We start from the raw sequence: 13,869 nt of genomic DNA, 5'->3' as shown, positions 1-13,869 counted from the left end.
GGAAGAGCCGTCACCTACATTGCGGCAAAGACCTGGAACAAGCTCCTGCTCAACATAGGGATGCTCCCTCACTCTGCACATCTTCAGGAAGAGCCTCAAGACCTGGCTCCTCAGCTGATTTGGAGCTGCACGACCACCCTCCCTCCCCCAGCACCTTGAGACCCTCATGGGTAAGTAGCGTGCTTTACAAATCTCTGATTGATTGATTAATTGATTGATTGATTGACCATAATGAGGGGGTTTGTCAGCTCTAGATTTTGGGCCGTGGCATGGGCCCATGACTCCAAGTCGACGTTCACCAAGGCGACTACCAATTTGCTTAGCAAGACATTTCACTGAGAGAACCCACACTGGCAGAGAAAAAGCTGCATCCAAAGCTCCCATCTCGGTGCAATGCTGGCTCCGCCACAAGTTTTAATGCTGTGTTCTATATCATTCAGAAAAGGGGGTGGTGATGAACAGAGTGTCTGAATTGAGCAGACCACTCTTACCCAGTCCAAAGATCAGGGCTTGATCCATCACCGTTATTTATCTCACTGCCCCATCCCAGCTCAGAACCTGGCTATATGCAAATCAGTCTGTCCCTGGCCCAGTGCATCATGGGAACAGGGCAGACTAAACTACCAAGCCAATTCTTCACCAGAAAGGAGACAAGCTACCGGGGACCGGTTTCTGGCATTTCAGCCGTCTTCGGCCCGGCTTGCTTGAATCCTGATGGAGCAGTGAGAAAGGGACTCATGTCTGAGTATACCCTGCCACACCTATAGTGGCCAAAATCGATTCAGAAAAGGGGGTGGTGATGAACAGAGTGTCTGAATTGAGCAGACCACTCTTACCCAGTCCAAAGATCAGGGCTTGATCCATCACCGTTATTTATCTCACTGCCCCATCCCAGCTCAGAACCTGGCTATATGCAAATCAGTCTGTCCCTGGCCCAGTGCATCATGGGAACAGGGCAGACTAAACTACCAAGCCAATTCGTCACCAGAAAGGAGACAAGCTACCGGGGACCGGTTTCTGGCATTTCAGCCGTCTTCGGCCCGGCTTGCTTGAATCCTGATGGAGCAGTGAGAAAGGGACTCATGTCTGAGTATACCCTGCCACACCTATAGTGGCCAGAATCGATTCAGAAAAGGGGGTGGTGATGAACAGAGTGTCTGAATTGAGCAGACCACTCTTACCCAGTCCAAAGATCAGGGCTTGATCCATCACCGTTATTTATCTCACTGCCCCATCCCAGCTCAGAACCTGGCTATATGCAAATCAGTCTGTCCCTGGCCCAGTGCATCATGGGAACAGGGCACACTAAACTACCAAGCCAATTCTTCACCAGAAAGGAGACAAGCTACCGGGGACAGGAACAGACTAATTTGCATACAGCCAGGTTCTGAAACTGGGATGGTGCAGTGAGCTAAAAAACGGTGTTGGATCTAGCCCTGATCTCTTGACTGGGTGAGAGCTTTCGGCTTAATTCAGAGACTCTGTCCCTCACCACCCCTTGTTGTAAATATTTTTGTCCACCCTAAGCGTGGAAGGGTATTCTCAGATGTGAGACCCTTGCTCATTGCACCATCAGGATTCAAGCAAACCGGGCCGAAGACGGCTGTAATGCCAGAAACCGGTCCCCGGGAGCTTGTTTCCTTCCCAGTGTAAGAATTGGCTTCTGTAGTTTGGTTTGCCCTGTTCCCATCATGCACTGGGACAGGAACAGACTAATTTGCATACAGCCAGGTTCTGAAACTGGGATGGTGCAGTGAGCTAAAAAACGGTGTTGGATCTAGCCCTGATCTCTTGACTGGGTGAGAGCTTTCTGCTTAATTCAGAGACTCTGTCCCTCACCACCCCTTGTTGTAAATATTTTTGTCCACCCTAAGCGTGGAAGGGTATTCTCAGATGTGAGACCCTTGCTCATTGCACCATCAGGATTCAAGCAAACCGGGCCGAAGACGGCTGTAATGCCAGAAACCGGTCCCCGGGAGCTTGTTTCCTTCCCAGTGTAAGAATTGGCTTTTGTAGTTTGGTTTGCCCTGTTCCCATCATGCACTGGGACAGGAACAGACTAATTTGCATACAGCCAGGTTCTGAAACTGGGATGGTGCAGTGAGCTAAAAAACGGTGTTGGATCTAGCCCTGATCTCTTGACTGGGTGAGAGCTTTCTGCTTAATTCAGAGACTCTGTCCCTCACCACCCCTTGTTGTAAATATTTTTGTCCACCCTACGCGTGGAAGGGTATTCTCAGATGTGAGACCCTTGCTCATTGCACCATCAGGATTCAAGCAAACCGGGCCGAAGACGGCTGTAATGCCAGAAACCGGTCCCCGGGAGCTTGTTTCCTTCCCAGTGTAAGAATTGGCTTTTGTAGTTTGGTTTGCCCTGTTCCCATCATGCACTGGGACAGGAACAGACTAATTTGCATACAGCCAGGTTCTGAAACTGGGATGGTGCAGTGAGCTAAAACACGGTGTTGGATCTAGTCCTGATCTCTTGACTGGGTGAGAGCTTTCTGCTTAATTCAGAGACTCTGTCCCTCACCACCCCTTGTTGTAAGTGTTCTATATCATCCCATTCAGTATCCTCTCTTAGATTGCTAATGTGTAAATTGTCCTTCTTAGAGCATTTTCTAGGTCTTGCATATTTACATAGAATAGTGGGATTGAGCTTTGACTGCCTCCAGACTCTTTTCAATGTGTGGAACGTCCATGGATTCAATTTGTGTCATTACTTATTTAACTTTGTTAATGCATTCAGGCAGCGAATTCACCTCTTTGCTACAAACCCCAACTCTGCAGCCAAGTGGGGCCCCAACAACTTAATTTAATTTTTTTATCCCCACTTAGAAGTAGTCAGAATATTACAGTAGATTTTCCTTCATAAGCTAGTAAGATGGGCCTGTCATCATGCAAAAGACTCCAGTGGATGTCTCCGCCTCTGTGGTTATTAGGTCGATCAATTCCTCAAAAACTGGCTTCTCCATCATCTGGATGCAAGCTGTTAGTTTAGGAATTTATTCAGTAGATTTGATTAGATTTTGGCTTTTGTGCGCTTCAGTATTGGCATATGGCTATATGCACTCTAACTGCCTCGTGAAAACATTGACTCTCGGTGTCAACTCCCAGAGTTCTGTGGGGCCTGTTGGAAGGTTACAACCCAGTTGTCATCCTAAGTCAATGATTCCCAAACTTTTGCGACTCTCGGCTCCCTTGACCCATTGGCCGTGGCTCGCTACTATTACTTTATTTTGGAGGGTGGGGGGGATATAAGACCAGCCTCAGGCGTAGTGGCACTTTTCTCCCTGAAAGTAATTGGGATGAAACTGATAAAGGTATTATAATCATGAGTCTAACAAGATAAATCGGCTTCTTCCACTTACTTAGTAGTTTACTAGTACTTACTAGTAAAGCACCCCCCCTCCCTCAAGCGCCTTGAGACCCTCTGGGTGAGTAGTGCGCTATACAAATTTCTGACCATGACCTTACTTTGGGAGAGTTGGAATGTGGGATCCAGTGAAATGTGTATGTCATCTCCCTTGACCTGCCATCATTTAAGCACTATGTTTCCAGCTTTAGACTTGTCACTTACAAATCATCGACATTATGCGTTTAAGTCTAATTAGTTTAACTGAATTCAACAAACCCTTCAACATTAAATGCATTAAAGTGCTTGGTGTGTGGCTCCCCTGGCTAGATTTGGCGTCTCCCCAGGGAGCCATGGTGCACAGTTTGGGAACCAAAGTCCTAAGTCTTTAACCGCCCACTGCAATCTGAGGCAGATCTAGTACTGCGCATTGAGTTTAGCCAGACAGATTGGCATACCTGCATTTGTTGCCATTTACACTCAGCAGCCAGAGAAGACACTTCACCTACAGAACCCATGGGTTCCACTTTATTGTAAGGGTGTTCCTGCCATCCCTCATTTGTCCTTGGTCTCTCTAGCAAGAGTCCTGCCTTTGACAATGGCGATCCTGAGATCACTTAATTTTCCACCTCCATGGAGATGTGACCACCCTATTATCCAGTCCTTCACCACTTGTGGTTTTGGGTTAATTCCAATCCTTTGGTGAATCTCCACAATACTGTTCCATGTGTAACTCTAACCCCACTTCCTAGAGTGGGGGTTCTGCCATGGGTACAGTAGCCAGAAATGGACAACCCCAACTCTATGAGTGCACCAACCCTCTGGATGTTATCCACTCTCCTATTCCAAGTACAACTATAACCCCACTTCTTAGAGCGGGTTTCCGCCAAGGGCACAGTAACCAGAAATGGGCAACTCTAACTCTAGAAGTGCACCAACCCTCTGGTGGTTCTTCACTCTCCTGTTCCAAGTACAAATGTATGTATGTATTTGAGCTTATATAGCGCACAGCTACCCGCAGTGGGTTTCCCGGCGCTTGCTTAGGGAACCCGTCCTGGTATTCCCCTGTGAGATATCCCGGCAGGGTATCCACAAGGTGAAAGCCAGGCATCCCGCCGCGAGGGGCCGTTGTGGAGATTAAGCAAGCTATTGCCCAGAGTCGCAGAGTGTGAACCCGTGAGTCGAGAAGGCACCGGAGCGAGAATTATCGAGTCCGTGGAATTTTTAGCCCAAGACCCGCCGAGACGGGGAATTGAACCCTGGTCCAATGCCGATCTCAGCTTCCGGGTCTGCCGCCTCTAACCCCTGAGCCACACTTCTCCGTAATGTAACCCCACTTTTTGGAGTGGGGATTCCGCCAAGGGCACAGTAACCAGAAATGGGGAACCCTAGCTCTAGGTCTGCATCCCTGCACACAGGGCTTCAAAGTTCAAACCCTGATGCCACACCCATGTGACTTGTTCATGCTACAGTCATATTGTAGAGGCACGGAATGATGGTCCTGGCGTCAATACCTCCTTATCTATCTCTCTGAAACAGTCAAGTCAACACTACTGGTTTCCAGCAACAAACGTTTTAGTGCTTTCTCAAAGGTCAGCTGTCATTCAAACATTATTACAGATGATTGTAGCCAGGAAGATGAAGGCTCTGCTGCCAGGTAATTTTTTTCTGATACTTGGTAGGTTTCGCAGATGGGATGAAAAGCAATAAGGTTTAAGTTATGCTTTCCAGTTATCCTGGGATAATATTTCTCGATATCCTAGAAAGATAAAAGGGGCATTAAACGTTGCTCTCTCTACACAAAGAATAGGGTACATTTCAGTAACCATTACCAAGCCAAAGTAGATTGTGCAGAAGGCTGTTTGTGATGTAGAATTAATTAATTTGGTAACAATTGGATTTTTTTATTTCAGGAGTCAATAAAAGTTCTGTTTCAAGATTTATTACCTTACTGGCCTCAGTGGATTTTGATGGTTGTGCTGGAAGTCATTTGGATATGCCTGACATTCCTATTACCAGTTCCTGGCTGTCCACAGTAAGACATAAATAATATCTTTTTTAACAGTCGTGTTTCATTAGGTAGAATGTAGAATGTTTAGAGAACGTCATTATATGCATGCTAAAGTATTCCTTCCTGTATCACAACTTGTCTTGACTTTTATATGAAAACACTAAATGGCTAAGTGAGAAGCAAAACAATATTTTTCTATTCTTTATCTGTATCAAAAGTAGCTTAAATTCTTGTGATTTGAGGAGAGGTGAGCTCTTTTGACCTTTGTCTTAATTCAGCCACATTATGCTGCATCGTCTACTGTAAAACACATGCAGAGAAAGACAGAATGCCCTGATGGTTTCTGGAACCATAAATGATCTTTATCCCCAAAAGTACTTTAGCAGCTTAATAAGATATGCAGTTTGTTCTGTTGTGAATATAATGGCATTTGTATTGTTTCACACCAATGGGAAATACATTACATGGGTCAAGAAGAAAAAAGGGCAGAGTAAAGGTGCACTAAAGGTTATGGAAGGAATGCTTGCAATTTGTCTAACAACTGGCAATTGCTCAGGGTAGCATCCCAACCTATTGATCTTCTGCTCACCATGCCACCCCAGTGTGCACCCAGCCATTTGCAAATCGGTCTTGACCCTGCTCCAGTAGGAATAGTCCAGCCTGAACTGCCATGCCAAGTCCCCCCTGAACTGAAGCACAAGCAACCCAAGTCCGGTTTCTCACTGATTAGGGCTTATATGTCCGGTATGGCTTTGGTTTCAGTGGAACAGTGAGCAAGAGAGCTACACTTGGGCATACCTTTGCCACCGAAGGCGGTACACCATTCTATGTTCAGCAACAGACACAGGAGCTCTAGTTCTCTTAAGCTTCTGTGGAAGACAGGAGTTTTTATGAACCACAACATGGTGTGTTCCTGTGCTTTCCATCACACCAAGGAATATGGCTCCCACCACAATGTAATATTCTTACTGCTGTTGATGGGGTCATCTGGTAGGGGATTTGGAAATGAGCGCCCTTTTTTGTTCCTACTTGGAGTAGAGAAGGTACTGCCTGTTTGAAATTGCATCCAGACTGAGTTCCTTCTCTGTCCAGTCCTATGCTTCTCTGCTAATCCAGCTAACAAGTGACAGTGCAGTACCGCAGCCACCCATGCACTCACTCCTAGATTGCCCTATTCACTTTCCCACTCCTTTAACTGCCCCTTCTCCTATGCTGCTTCCCCACAATCACTTTCACACTTCATCCACTGACCATTTGATCATGTCATCCATTCATGTCTCGTTCATTCATCCAGCCACCCATCAATCCATGCTCTAAGTGTCCTCTTAAACCATGCACTCACTTATATATTCATTTATCTGCATTCACCACAGAAATTCTAAATGTTTTTGCTTTGCAAGGACGAGTTTTTCTGTTATGATCCAATATCATAAAGCCATTTAGATATTTTTTTAAAAACATGGATGTGAGGAGGGACTCACCGATGTATCCCCATGGGCGGAGTCTCCCCGAGATCAGCCTGATGTGCGAGGGAGTCGGTACGACAGAAGGAATCCCGGTCCAGAGCGTAGACATCCATGCCTTCTTTCCGTGTCTCTACAGAGAGCTGGCAGCCAGGACCCGGAAGGGGTTGGGATCGACCCCGGAAGTGACTATGGAGAACCAATGAAAGAGAGGGACCGTAAAGAAGAGGGGGGCACTCGTTGGGAGCGGAGACGGAGGAGAAGACGCCAGGAGGAGAAGCGGACGAGAAGAATCCCTGTGACCGGACCAGCGTGAAGGAGCCAAGGGGAGAAGAGGTCGCGGACGAGGAACCGGGCGAGCCATGGTGTGAGGACTGGTGGAGTCCCCTGGAGGATGCTGGAGAGCGGCCGTAACTCTGGAGAGTTACGGCAGGGTCTGTGAGTGAGGGGTAACGGGAATTGGAGGGTGGAACTCGGGAGGAAGAGGGGAGGTGGTAAAGGGAGGGGCACGGGGAGGTGAACTTGCACATAAAAGATTGACTTGAGCACATTACCGCGTTGGAGGTGGGGCTTTATAGATAACCCCTATCTTGCCCGTGACTCACTGTACTTGAATGATTACTGCCTCCAAATACTTTGTTGGTCGTCCTTACAGGAGGTATTGCCTTTCACTTAAGTTTGTGGCATTCTGGTGATTTTCCTCACACTGGTCAGACCTCTGGTCAGTCCCCTCGACACAATAACCCTTTCCCGAATCCACTAGCCCTAAGATACCTCATATAAAACACTATCTGGTGTGGTGACGGTTTAATCCTTAAAGTCACTTAGGAACTAGTGTTCTGACGGCCCCTTCTTTTTCGAGCCTCCAGGGAAACCCCTTGGACTCCGACGACGAGGAGCCTGGACCATCGCCCTTAACAACACTGATACAAGGGGAAGAAACACCAGAGGAAGAATATTGTGACGCAAGAACATTTGTTTCCCCTGAATTTAAGCCTATTGAACATAAACCACTACCTGTTCGCACCTACCTACAGCCTCCTCGCCTGTTTATCAAACCTGTGCTCCCACAATGGATTTATTCAGTTCCTTGGCTAACTATCTAAGTAAGACTTTTGCCAGCCATCAACTCCAATAGGCATGTTCATTTCATTCATGCATAATCTAAATCAGGGGTGTCAAACGGTTAGCTCATGAGCTACTGGTAGCTTGCCAGTAGCCTGGAAGTAGCTCCCTGAAGTTCAGCCTGGCTCAGTACTTAATTCAGGGGGGCTGCTCAAGCCATATTGAAGTCACTTGGCAAGAAAATAATTTGTATTTTGTCATTGTGTTAACTCAAAATGGTCAATCCATATTTGAAATAAAATCATGTATTTTGAGAAACTGATATGCTGATGTTTTGAAAAAAAATGATTGAACATCCAAAATATATTTAAACTGCTCTTTGAATGATCATTCATACTGAGTTGTAGAGATTTATAGCTTATAGTATTTTCTTTGGGCCTGTGGGCACTTACTTCTGTGATTGTTATGTAATTAGTCCCTTGGAGTCTTTTTTTCTGACACTGCTGTTAGTAACCCCGTCTTCTGCGTAAGGTGGTTGGTGTTCACTACAATATTGGATTTTAAATATCGTCCAGCCAAAATATTGTACCCAGAATATAGACTACCACAATATTATGACGGTAATTATGTGGAGGTAAGTATAGTTTTATTTCTGTTTTTAGCTCTTCAGCTATTCATCTTGAAGATACTTATATCGTCAAAGACAGTAGATGTGGAGTTTAGAATAATAGGAATATACCTATCTATATATGTGTCTTCATGATATTGTAGTAGTCCATGTTCTAAATATGATATTTTGGCATCACTCAATAATGTGACCTACATCTGGGATGCTCCCACAAGGTGTGGCCACTATTATGATTGTCTCTGATGTGATCCCTACTGTATCAGTTTATAAAAGTCATTAATAGCTCCGGACTATTTTCATCTATTAGACGTAAAAAAGGTTGGAGACTCCTGATCCAAATTAACCTGACTGCTTCATTTCTTCCAATAAGAAGATATTAAATAAGCAGACATAATTAACTTTTCCAACTTTAAATTTCTTAACTATGCCAAGAATATCAAGATCCAAACCACAGTTGCGAATCAATTAGCATACCATCTCCACAAGATGAGAATATTGTAATGCCTTTATCACTTTCGCTTGGCCAAGCAATATGGTTAACTGGGTGCAGTCCCCAGAGGCGTCAGCGAAAGCCTCTGATCCCCTGAAAAATCCTGATGTGAAAACAAGTAAGGAGACCCCAGACCAACATTTAGTAGAACATGAAGCATTCTGAACAAGAAATGTGTTGAATAAGCATGGATACTTCAACAGGCCTAGCTAAAGCTGAAGTACAAAAGAGTTCCTGCACCCAATCATCCAGCTGCCTTTATGGGAAAATGGTACCAGGAGTGCTTTAAACCCAAAGATGGACAGGTGTCAATGCAGACTGAGGGCGCCTGGCACTGAGCACTGCTATCTATGACAACACATACAGACCTCATGGAAGACCAAAGAAAAGACGCAAGGCTTGAGCTCACAGGCTACTGGATGGGACCCAGAGGTGCTGGTCTGTCCTTGGCTTCAGGTATTCACAAAGCGTGTGTGCAATGGGAACAGTAGAGCCTACTCTTGGCAGCAGCTGCTCGGCCTCCTTATTGGTCTACTGCTGCTGCTACCTGGCTGCTGAGAAGAGGCAAGCCCACAGGAGTTGTGATTGGGCACGCTAATGGGTGCCAGATATCAGTTGCTTAGTAGAAGGAAGCATATTCAATATTCAAGCCAGTTACTATTGCCATTACAGCAGTACGGTCTGATGTTGCAGTTAGGGAGCTAGAAATTGCCATCACCATCGTCCCAAAGGTCCAAATCTGAAAGAGACACGTTAGTGATAGATTCCTTACCTTAGAATATCCCCAGGCGTCAGACTGGATCCGGAAATTTTTGCGTAGCAATACCCCTGCGCGCTGGTAGGCGTCGTCTGCGGCTCCGCGTCCGTCGTCGGCGTCGTGAGCGCCGGGATGACGTCATCGGAGTATATAGACGGCGCCCATGCGCGCTGACGTCAGTTCTTCTTTTTTCCGCGCCAGCTAGCGCAGATCCGGAAGAAGCTCTACCCCCAGTCACTTTTTGACTGAAAACTTTTTTGATCTTTTTGATCCTCTACTTAGTCGTTTCTCGACTATCGGTGCCAGGGATGCCCGGGTTCAAGCCTTGCTCGAAGTGCGGCCGACTCATGTCGGTCACGGACCCCCATCGCCGGTGCCTGAAGTGCTTAGGCCTCGACCACGACGATCGAACCTGTGACGACTGCCGGGCCCTGACGTCGAAGGCTAGGCGGGAGCGGTCCCGCAAGCGTCTCGAGCTGAGGCAGTCGGCCCCGCGCCGCTCCAGGTCCCGGTCCCGGTCCCACGGGAGGTCGAGGGACAGGTCGCGAGGTTGGAGTCATCGACGTTCCGGGAGTGGTCACCGATCGTCTGGTTCCAAGTCCTCAGGTAAGAGGCATGAGAGGTCGGAGCGACACCATCGGTCCTCCGACCCGCCCCGTCGCTCGCACGATGCGACCGGGGATTCGGGCGACACCGCCCACGCGGCTCCGCGGGAGTCGCAAGCGTCGCCGCCTGCCCCACACCTTCGGGTCCCTGGGCACGGCGCGTCGCAGGAGGAGGTCGAGAGGTACCTCATGGCCATGAGGGCCCTCCCTCCTCAGTCGGTTCCCGTGGCGCCTTCGGGCCGATCGGCTCCGTCTGGAGGTCCTTCCGGGTCGGGCGCTTCGGCCCCGACGACGTCGGGTGCTTCGGCCCCGGCGCCGCTGGCGACTTCGGTCCCGGCGCCGCGCGACCTCGCTGGATCCGGCTCCGGATCCGGGACCTCGCCGGTCGACCCTGCGACCTCACCGGCGACGTCCCTTCAGGTGTCGTCCCCGGCAGCCGTAGTGGTTGCCGACCCCAATGCTTCCTACGGTCCGCCTCAGGCGTCGGAGGGGCGCCGCTGGGCGCCGATTCCGTCGGCCGTCGGAGAATTCTATCTCCACGAGGAGGCCCTGGCCGTTAATCCTGGTCTCCAGGAGCTGGGTGACGAGGAGCAGTGGGAGGGGTCCGAGGACCCTCTGGCACGTGATTGCCAGTCTCATCAGGACTGGACATATGAGCTTGGGGAGGCCAGTGGTATTGACACATCGCCAGACACTGGATTTACGTCGCCCCCGACTGTGGCTTCGGAGGCGGGTTCTGCTTACAGTGTAGTGTTGACGAAGGCAGCTAAGGCCCTACACCTTGAGCTCCCCGTCGCGGCCGTGAGGACTAATCTCCTCACTGAGGTACTCAAACAGCAGTCCGGCTCCGCGGAGCCCCTTCTGCCGTTCAATGAGGCCTTGTGTGACGTTCTGCTGGGCCCTTGGTCCAAGCCCGCCACAGGTCCCCCTGTGGATAGGAACGTGGCCAGACGCTACCGCCCGGCACCGGGCGACCCTTGCTTTTTGTCCACCCACCCCACCCCAGAGAGCCTGGTCATCCAGGCCTCCAACTCCCAGTCCGCATTCCCGTCGGCCCCGCCCGACAGGGAATCCAAGAGATTTGAGCAGTTCGGGAAGAAGGTCTTCTCGTCTGTGAGCCTGGGGCTCCGGTCAGTGAACACCAATTGTCTCTTGGGCCGCTACACCCACACTCTGTGGGACACGGTTGCGGAGGTGCTGCCACAATGCTCTGAGGAGGTCAGGGCTAAACTCAGCCAAACCCTTGCGGACGGCCGAGATGCGGCACGCTTTTCCATCCGGTGTGGGCTGGATACCACGGACTCACTGGGCAGGGCGATGGCAACGACGGTGGCGGTTCGACGCCACGCCTGGTTGAGGTCCGCCAATTTCTCGGCCGATGTCCAGGCCACTCTCCTGGACATGCCGTTTGATGGCCGTCGCCTCTTCGGCGACTAGGCAGACCATGCGCTGGAACGTTTTAAGGACTCCAGGGCCACGGCCAAGTCCTTGGGCCTTGCGGCCCCACGCCAGCAATCGGGTGCCTTTCGCTCCTTTCGTGGCCACGGAAGGGGCGCCCCACCACGGACCGTCAGCCACGCGCCGCAGAATGTTCAGCAACGCGGTGGCGGCCATGTGACGCCTGTGGGAGGCAGGGTTCGCCATCACCTCTCCCACTGGCATACAGTCACTTCGGACAGGTGGGTGCTGCAAATTGTCCGAAGGGGTTTCTCCCTCCCCTTCGAGTCTTCCCCTCCATCCATGCCACCTCAATGCCACCGTGTGTCGGGGGATCACTTGCGACTTCTGCAAGAGGAAGTTTCGGCCCTCTTGGCCAAGAGGGCCATCGAGCGCGTTCCTGGGCCAGAAGTAGGACGTGGCTGTTACTCCCACTACTTTCTGGTACCCAAGAAGGGCAAAGGGGGCCTACGCCCTATCTTGGATCTGCGGAACGTCAACGGCTTCCTCCGTACGGAGAAGTTCAAGATGCTCACTTTGGCTCAGGTCCTGGCTGCCCTGGACCCAGGAGACTGGATGGTAGCGTTGGACTTGCAGGACGCCTATTTCCACATCCCCGTCCTGCCGGCCCACCGGCGTTACCTGCGGTTCACGGTAGGCCACGAGCACTTTCAGTTTACCGTGCTCCCCTTCGGCCTTACCAGCGCCCCACGGGTGTTCACGAAGGTGATGGCGGTGGTCGCAGCCCATCTGCGCAGGCAAGGGGTGTCAGTCTTCCCCTACCTCGACGACTGGTTGTTGAAGGCGGGCTCGCCCCAGACAGTCGTCAGCCACCTCCAGACTACGGCCGACCTCCTGCACTTGCTGGGGTTCTCCATCAATGTGCCGAAGTCACACCTGTGTCCCTCTCAGAAGCTCCTTTTCATCGGAGCGGTTCTCGACTCGGCGCAGTTTCGGGTTTACCCACCCGAGCAGCGGGTTCGGGATATTCAGGCTCTGATTCCTATCTTCGGGCCGTTATCCCGGGTCTCGGTCAGGTTGACGCTGCGGCTTCTGGGACTGATGGCCTCCTGCATCCTTCTGGTGCGTCACGCCAGGTGGCGGATGCGGGCTCTGCAGTGGGACCTGAAGTTTCAGTGGGCCCAGCGTCAGGGCAACCTGTCCGATCATGTCCTGATCTCGGAGGGCACTGCGAAACAACTGCAGTGGTGGCTCACGGACCGCGACTGGGTCAGTGGCAGACCCCTCTCTCTACCCCAGCCGGAGCACGTAGTTGTGACGGACGCGTCCCTCCAGGGCTGGGGAGGCCACATGGGAGAGGCGGAGATCAGAGGCCTCTGGTCTCCGGCGGAGTCCCGGCTCCACATCAACCTTCTGGAGCTGCGGGCGATTCGTCGTGCACTGAAGGCATTCCTCCCCTCTGTCAGGGGGAGCGTGGTGCAAGTGTTCACCGACAACACCACCGCCATGTGGTACTGCAACAAACAGGGCGGTGTGGGGTCGTGGACCCTTTGCCAGGAGGCTCTGCGCCTCTGGCAGTGGCTGGAACATCAGGGCGTGACTCTGGTGGTTCAACACCTGGCAGGTTCTCTGAATGCCAGGGCGGACGAACTCAGCCGCCGGTGCATGATGGATCACGAATGGCGTCTGAACTCGGACGTGGCGCAAGGTCTCTTTCGACAGTGGGGAGAGCCTTGGTTAGATCTATTCGCCACAGAAGAGAACGCGCAATGTCAGCAGTTCTGCGCGTTGGAGTTTCCAAGGCGGCACTCGCTCGGAGACGCTTTTCGTCGCGAGTGGAGCTGCGGCCTGTTGTACGCCTTTCCGCCTATACCACTTCTGCCCAGAGTGCTGAAGAAGATCAAGCGCGACCGGGCCCAAGTTATCCTTGTGGCTCCGGACTGGGCTCGAAGATACTGGTATCCCGAGCTACTCAGCATGTCAGTCGATCCCCCGATTCGTCTGCCTCTTCGGGAGGACCTTCTGTCGCAGCAGCAGGGGACGGTCCTGCACCCGAACCTGTCCAGTCTCCACCTACAAGCTTGGAGATTGAGCGGC

General features: G+C 50.8%; 1 protein-coding gene across 1 annotated transcript in view; it reads left to right on the top strand.

The window, feature by feature from the left end:
• The window catches only part of HGSNAT (heparan-alpha-glucosaminide N-acetyltransferase), a 580,634-nt gene that overhangs the window by 375,274 nt on the left and 191,491 nt on the right, over window positions 1-13,869 (top strand). Inside the window, exon 12 of the mRNA XM_086937464.1 lies at window positions 5,269-5,390. Within this exon, the coding sequence (XP_086793590.1) occupies window positions 5,269-5,390 (122 nt within the window). The remainder of the gene's footprint in view (window positions 1-5,268; window positions 5,391-13,869) is intronic.

This window comes from Lissotriton vulgaris, chromosome 9 (genome assembly GCF_964263255.1).
Source record: "Lissotriton vulgaris chromosome 9, aLisVul1.2, whole genome shotgun sequence".
NCBI lineage: Eukaryota > Metazoa > Chordata > Amphibia > Caudata > Salamandridae > Lissotriton > Lissotriton vulgaris.
Note: the sequence above shows the minus strand (reverse complement) of the source record. Positions and strands in the feature narration are given on the sequence as shown.